At 39.3% G+C, this 8,443-nt stretch overlaps 1 protein-coding gene across 3 annotated transcripts in view; it reads right to left on the reverse strand.

The window, feature by feature from the left end:
• Positions 1 to 8,443, reverse strand: part of SPAG6 (sperm associated antigen 6) — a 56,402-nt gene that overhangs the window by 30,786 nt on the left and 17,173 nt on the right. For all 3 annotated transcript variants that reach the window (XM_044424956.1, XM_044424955.1, XM_044424954.1), the window contains exons 3-4: positions 7,417 to 7,583; positions 3,016 to 3,199 (exon numbers count right to left, since the gene is read on the reverse strand). In XM_044424956.1, the coding sequence (XP_044280891.1) occupies positions 3,016 to 3,199; positions 7,417 to 7,583 (351 nt within the window). The remainder of the gene's footprint in view (positions 1 to 3,015; positions 3,200 to 7,416; positions 7,584 to 8,443) is intronic.

Here is an 8,443-nt window from a genome sequence, read left to right on the forward strand (position 1 = left end):
ATGTAATGTTTAGAACCAGCAGTGGCACATAGCCTAAACTGGAGCCCTTTAGTGCTATATAGAACAACAGGGAAGGCCTCATAGCGCTGGAAAGCAGTATCTCCTTTCCTCTTTTTAGTCTCCCGAAACTTCTACAGTTCTTTTCCAGACTAGCTAGAGCCCTGAACTGGAGCAGTCATTATATGAGGATACCTTACAACATCTTGTTACACATACCACTTGTTTTATTGTATTAACAAAACTGTGGCCATCTCGAACTGAGTTTCCATCTTGCCAGCTAAATCATCATTAGGTCAAGAGGCTAGGAATTACAGACTAAGCTGGTGCAGATGCATATGAAAACCACTGACAACCCTTTATGGAAGGTCTCCCTTTGAACTCCAAGATGTGTTTTACTGCCCACTGGGATTTCAATTCCCCTGAATGTGCTGATCAGATTTCAGTTCCCCTAGCCAATATGCTACCTGTGCCTATCTGCATACCAATTGTCCATTGTTAATTGGAGCACTTCAAATAAGTATTCTGTGATTGGCTAAGTTTGATCTCATTCAAAGACTGTCATCCCTATGAGAGAGAAGATTCCCCTGATTGGCTGTGTGGTCAATTTTGTGTGCTGTGTATTACTGTTTCCATGGACACAAGTTCTCTGCGTGTCTGAATCTACAATTGCTTCATGAGGAGAGAAGAAACATTGCTCTCTAGAAGCATGCTCCAGTAATTTATAAACTCTTTGTAACAAGTATTTTTCCATCTTCTGCTCTTCACCATCTCAACTAAGGTGGTGTACAAGTAGAAAACTATGCAATGTTTCTTTCCATATATGCCCACATGTATGTCCTGTTTTTCTTTAATAAACCTAACCCTGTCCCCCTACACACTGCCTTTTTCTCCCCCAGTGATTCATTGTTTTGCCTATAGTTTATACAGAAGCATTGACATACACAAAAGTTCCCTGCCATTTGAGACAGAGATTACTTCAGGTAATACTGTGGAGAATTTGAAAGCTCCTGCTAGGAATGTATCATTACTCTAAAAAACAACAACAACATTGCCTGGTCACTTCAGTTTCTGAGAGAGCAATCCTAAGGCTCCTAGGACACATCTGAAGAGTCTTGGCATATTTTGGATTCCCCACTCTGACCTCAAAAATTAAAGCTGCAACTCCCAGTACCCTTGCAGCTGGGATGCTCTGTGAGATCAGAAGCTTGACCTTGGAGAAAAGGAGAAGGTTTTTTTCAGTGGGCGGAGAGAGGAGACTGGAGAGGCCAGGATTTGAGCTATCCTAAAGCCTCTCTGGCCACCTTCTCTCCCCGCAGCACATGCCAGCGAACAAAGCCCATCTAGCCAAAAATGCAGGTTGAAAGGGCAGGAAGGAGAAGACTGCCTCTGCCACTTTTCTTGCTCTGCACTAGATATTCATGAACTTCCAGATTTGGAGGATTCTGATCATCAAAGGTGCAACCTTCAGGACTGCACCCAAAGTGTACTGGAACTGAAATAGGCAAGCAGCCAACAAGTTAATCCAAGACTGATTCAAAATAAGATCCTCAAATGCTAACATGTATGAACACTTGGACGTTAACATACTATGGCTATGGTTTATGGCCTGGTTTGCCCAATTGCTGCTAGGGTAATAAGCCACTGGGGCTTATTTTCCTGCCATGCATTCTGGCCACATGCCAAGGAGATTAGCTTAATTACCTTCCACAGCACAGCTTTTTATGAACTTCTTCACACAGCTCTTTGTTAAACTATGGAATTCACTTCCACAAGATGGTGTGATAGCCTCTAATTTGGATAGCTTTAAAAGCAGTTTGAACAAACTCATGGAGGATAAGGCTATCAATGGCTACTAGTTCTGATGGCAATATGCTACTTCCAATATCCTTGGCAGGTACCTATGGACATTACTTGCTGAAAACTCAGGAGGGTGTTGTGGCACTCATGTTCTGCTTGTGAAATCTTGTGGGCAGCTTGTTTGCCACTGTGTTACCAGACTGTTGGTTTAGACATACTTTTAGTCTGATCCACAAGCTCTTATTATTGGCCAGTTACTGTGGTTGATAAGCCATTCCAGAACCTAACAATAGCCCATTAACCAGAGTAACAAGCCATTCTCCTAGATTTGCATAACATGGCAAGCACCACTGCCGATAATGCTAATCCCCTAGCCTGTAACCAGCATGTGCAAGGTGGATAACAACCAACTATGGCTTATTATCGGTGTATGCATGTGCAAACCAGATGATAAGAAGAAAAAATCTGACACAGGAATCATCTGCTGAAGTAGGACAGACAGCATAGAGGTTATACTGAACTCTGTTCAAAATCAACCACTTATGGACAACTTGTTTTTTTAAATAGCTATGCCAGTCTTTCCTAGTCTGGTGTTTTCTTGATGTGTTAGACTCCCATAATCCCCTAGCTAACATTGCCTGAGAGATTATAGGAGTTGTGGTCCAACTAATCTAAAATGCACCTTGCTGGGAATAATAGTGGCCAAAAATTGTAACAACTGTGGTTAACATCAGTGCTTGAACTTCAGAGGAACATGGTGACCTATCCCATGCTTTTGTGATAGCTCCCTTAGTAACCGTATATAAAACATACAGGAGAGGATCGGGACTGGCCTTAAGCAGGAAGGGGCCTCTCGATTTCACTGAAGTCACTCCTTAACTTCCCCCACATGATCCAAGGATTAATTTATGCAGCACTCTTTCAGTGTTCAAAAAACTTCACATACTTTAACTTTGTAGACTGGTAATATCCCAAGCTTATCTCCACAGATGAGGCAAAATTTCAAGCAGAGACTCACAGATTTACGGCTATTCCTGCTACAATAATAGCTGTACTGTATTTCATCTCTTTAGTTTCATCTCTGCTACTGCCCATGAAACTACCTTTCTATTTGATGAAACAGGAGCATGAGTCATGCTGCTCCATGCTTTCTGTAAGGGGTTATCATAATGTTGGCAGTGCACTAAATAAATTCTAAAGTATCAGGAATACTTTTACCTGCATTGTGTCTGGCTATATAGCCAAGGGCCCAAGAGGCAGCCTCCTTTACTCCAGGGTCAAAATCTTCTAAGCAGATCACCAGTGTATCTAGCGCTCCACAGTCAACTATTGCCTGGGCTAGCTGAGGAGAATGCTTCCCAACTGCTCGTAGTACAAATGCAGCTGCCTTCTTGTAGAAACGCTACAAAAATTGGAGGGGGGGGCGCAGATAGAATACAATGAAGTTATTTGAGAAGGGGTTCAACAAGTCAGAAAATAAATTAATACATTAAATGATTTTATACAATTTGAACAACTTGTTTATTATACTAGGTGTGATGTTTCATTTAATTCCAAGGTTCTTTATATATTTTTCACTGTGCAAATATATAGAATTTTACAGCATTTCTTAAGTAGTCTCTGGATAGGCATTCAATATACAACAGATTACTAAACAGATATTTGGACTTCCTAGCAGACCAGAAAGAATTGGTTAAGATTAAGGCTGCATAATGCTAAACCATAGTTTATGTTTACCATGCTTTGTTGCTTTAGCCATGAATTCCAGACAAACTGTAGATTGTTTTTTCTACTTCTGGTTTGTTTCTGTCCCACCGATTTTGCCAAACTTCAAAGCAGTTTCCTTTCAAGCTACTCTTGCTGGACACCTCTGTTTCAGATGGGAAGCAGCACACACTTGCCAAGGAAAAGCTAGAGAACTGGGTTAAGTCATCATTAAACAAGCCAGATGTTTAAGCCAAGCACAAACCACAGGTTCTAACTGTGGTTTATCACTAGTTAGGAAACCATAGTTTGTTTGCAGTGATGGGTTCAGACACATACGGATTTCAGTGATCACACCAATGCAAACTAGGTGTATAACTGTGATCTTGCTCTTCCAGTGCATAAGTACATAAAGAGAGCACTCATATACCTGAACAAAATTCTGCCTTATGTTTGAGTCACATCAAACAGAATGTTGATGTTGATATGCTGATACCTCAGCCAAACAATTTATTCCAAACTTTATTCCAATTACTGTCCTTCTATAATTTGCAAGGGATCAACCAGTATCATTCTTATCTTCAAATCCAATCTATGACCCTGAGCACAGAATGCTGGACAAGTGGGTGGAGAAGAGGGCATTCATTTTTGAAAGAAAGCAGAGATTCTCAGTAAACAGAGCATCAGTTTATACATTACCCAGCCAGTACATTTCTCATATAGTGGAGGAACGAACACAAACTCCCTTCCCTTCCCTCATCATTTATCTAAAATGATGGGCAGTGCAGAACCAACAAAACTTCTATACAAGTGAGAGTCCACACCACCCATAGAGGAAATCCAATCTCCCACCCTCTGTTTTTTGCATGCTTGCTTTTTAAGGAGAGGGAAGCAAATGAATAGGGCTCTGTGTAAGGCAATGATCCCCAACTGTTTGGACCTATGTGCATATTTGGAAATTTGAGAAACTACTGTGGGCACCAACAAAACGTGTCTAAGGAGTGTTTCAGATTGTGCCTATGGATTTTAGACCATCATATTCACCAAACATGTTTATTTTACATCTATTGGACACTGCAACTTCTCTTTAATAATTGTCAAATTCCACTAACTGCTGAGTTCCACTAACACATGTCCAGTAGTTACTTCATTTTGGGAAAAGGTTATTATGTGGATAAATTTTGTATTAGAACAGACGTTCGATTTCACTGATATACACACTTTTAAATGATTTTAAATTATTTATCTGCTTCCAAATTAATAAATGGAAGGGAAGGTAACTTCTCTGTGCCATTCTGAAAGCTGAAAGACTGATTTTACAAAACTGAAAGGATAAACACTCACTTCCTATAATGCAGTGGACTGAGGACCTTACAACACTTTTAGTATATGAATAAGTGCCACAAATTCCAACAGCAAATCAGTACTTATTTGAATATCTGGTCCGAGTGTATGTATAATTGTTGGAACACTGCATGCATTTTATACAAATCCATGCACATATTTTAAAAAAAACAGGAACAATTAAGGAAAATGTAAAAATACAAAAATGTTGGTGACCACTTGCCACCAATGTGCCAGGCACATTGGGGACCCCTGATGTAGGGTTCCACATGTTGGACTTCTGCTACTCCTAACTTTTGGTGTACCACAGTGTGAAGGAGGGATTTCCATTCTTCCATCATGCAAAAGGATGGGCCAGTTAAGTAATGAACTTGGACAGACTGTTAACTGATTTTCCAGTTTTACTCTTTAATATTCTTGCTGTATTGCAAATCTAAGTGACATAATGTAGACTTCTACCATTCCAATGCATGAATACAGAAAGGCAAAAATGATGATATCAAAGAACTCCGTTTTAAGGACTGTGGATGAGGAATCAGGAAGTGGCAGTTCTTCCACATTTCATTAAATAGCTTTGTGAGTGTGAATCTGGGGGTATTTATAGCTGCCTCAGCAGATCAGTAGCATGCCTGAAATGATCTCTTTGACTATTACCTATGGACATGTACAGACTATGTAATGCTCATTCATGAAAAAGATGCTATCTGAACAAGATCCTGATTTTTAAAATAATAATGGTCACTGTAAACAGGCCTTGGTCTTACAACAGAAAAACCAGAAACAATGGCTATCTGCCAAACAGCAATTATGCTATAAAATGACTGTAAATGTTGAATGAAAGCAGCTGAAGAGCACTAGCTCTATTATTAACAAATACTTTTATATGCATAAAACAGGCATATTATTACTTTCAAATAATTGTGTTTTAAGCAGGAAACTATATTTTGAATTATTTTTAATATCAATGGGTAAAATCTACTGGGAGGTTCTTCCATGCAATTCCCATTTATTTTATTGGTTCCTGTACTGCTAAATTCCCAATGGATTCTATTCATTATTATTACTGAAAATGAACCATGTCTGAAATAATACACATTACAAGCAGTCACAGACTCACAGGCTGATGTCCTTTAGCCAACATACTTCATGCACTCAGTCAGCTCTGAAGTGACTGTCAACACTCGGAAAAAAGAAAAAGCTAAACAAATTTCACACCAATGGTGGGTCCTTTAGCTGCAACTGTTTGGGCACATTTTATGTCCAGCCATATTAAAAATGCCTGATTTATACTGGAACTGGAGTCACTGGGGCCTGTTTGGAGGCTGATGTATAGTTGATGCACCTTTTAAAATAGGTTATTTTAAATATAGAGGTATTTTCAACCTTACGATCCTTCTTTAAAAAATCAAGTAAGAAGGAGACAGTTCTGTTAAGTCAAAGCTTTTGAATACTTAAAAGGAAAAAGTAAAACTCTGAAACAAAAGGAAAGGTTTCTTCCAATAAAAAACAGAACAGTACCAAAAAACAGATAAGGAAACAAACACAAAGGCAACACATAACCTAGAAAAGGATAGGTAATACAATACTCAAATGCTTCATTCTATATTATATATGATTCCAAAAGAAATAATTACTCCACTGGCAAGAAAGCAGTCAAATAACAAAGCAAGCCCTTTTCTCTCAACATCTGGCAAGATGGATTCCAAACAGCTATTCTTCCTGCCCAGAAAGGAGCAGGAGAAAAATCACCATTTAAGGGAAATAAGAACTGTATAGATCAGGATTCCCCCTCTTTAGCATTAAGCAAGGGAAGAAGACAGGTGAAAGGACCAAATACCACAGGGGTGGGAGAAGCCACTGCTGCCTCACCACATGCATTGCTGTTGATTTTAAAGATATACCATGAATCACTAGATTACAACCTGGCAACCGAAGCAGGAAGATTGAGCAATAGACTATAATAGGTCTTTAATGTCTCCTTTCTGCCAATGTCCTTTTTAATCTTTTAACAAGAAATGGCCAAAGGATTCCCCTAGACTGAATGCTATTCTGTTTGACAATATAATAAGGCCGACAACCAAATATATATTTTGCTATACAAGCACCAGTACATTTGATATTACAGTACTCTTGTTTTTTAGATTTTCATGTCTTGTGGAATGATCTATGCTACAACAGAAGTTAAGTTTATGTGCATTTTACAGACAGATGTTAATGACTGCTTCTAGCTAATTACTGGCAGAGTAGTTCTGATTATTTCATTTATAAAGCAGTCTTCTCCATACTATCATTTCATTAAACAGTTCAGGAAATAAAACTACCAGTAATATACTTCAGCTAATGAAGTAAGAAGGAAATCATTTTTGAAAGCAAGTCATTAAATCACAATTATGGATACCTTCTATCAAGAGAGATCTTCTATCAAGAGAGATCAATGCACTTCCCATGTGTAGTGCAGTGATGACAACGCATGAATCTAAAGACTCTTATTAAATACCTAATTAAGATACAAGATTTTAACCCCATTTGGCAGCAAGGAAAAGCTTGTTTAAGAAAATAAAAGTTCCTTACATTTTGTTCAGCCAATGAATACACAAGCTGTGGAAGAATATCTCCCTTAACTACCGCTTCTGCCAGGTCATCATTGTAATTGGCAAGTCTCCCAAGGGCCAAGGCAGCTGTCTGTTGAATATTTGGAACTACATCCAATAGGAGAGGCCTCAGCAAAGCCATTACACCTGAGATATAAAAAAAACAGAAGGGAAGTAATTAGAGAAACAATTAAAACTTTAAAAGAAAAAACAAACCACATTAAATACTAACACTAAGGAAGTCTGCAAATAAACCTAAGCAGTGGTGTATCATTTCAGGCTGTTGGAGGAATGTACTTTTTGCTAATCCAAAATAATTATAATTTTATCATTCCAAATATAGATATGAAAGGCTAAGCAAATAACTTACAATCAATAAAACAAGTGGGGGGAAGGGGGGCCTGAAGCAAACACCCTCTAATAGCATGCAGAGGCAAGCTGCCCTGCTGTGAACCCTAGTAGATGATACTTCCTTTGAAGGAGCTTTAAGTGTGGCTTCTTAGGCATGGAGACAGACACATATGTTTCTAGCCCCTGTGGGTTGTGAAAGGATTCGTCAGTTGTGACAAAATCTCAGCTGAGCAGAACTTCCTATGGTCACAGATTCATTGCCCTACAAAGCTGCTTCCCACTAAACATGATTTTTAATGTATTTTCCTGTATTCTACTAGTACTTTACAGTGATATTGTATTTGTGTGGTCCACTGATATTGTACCAAAGTGGTTTGACTCTCTAGTGGTCTTGTAGCACCTTCAAAGTGCCATGTACATACAACATTCAACGCCTCTCTAAGGGACGGCCGGATACCTGCCCCTTTAAAGGAGGCGGTAGTCCGGCCAGTCCTAAAGAAGGCATCCCTGGATCCAGAGGTGGCCGCCAATTATAGACCTGTGGCCAACATCCCGTTTCTGGGCAAGGTGTTAGAGCGGGTGGTGGCGGGACAACTCCAAGCACTCTTGGATGAAACTAATTATCTGGACCCATTTCAGTCCGGCTTCAGACCCGG

The sequence above is a fragment of the Varanus komodoensis genome, unplaced genomic scaffold (assembly GCF_004798865.1).
Source record: "Varanus komodoensis strain SLA01 unplaced genomic scaffold, ASM479886v1 scaffold15, whole genome shotgun sequence".
Taxonomy (NCBI): Eukaryota; Metazoa; Chordata; class Lepidosauria; order Squamata; family Varanidae; genus Varanus; species Varanus komodoensis.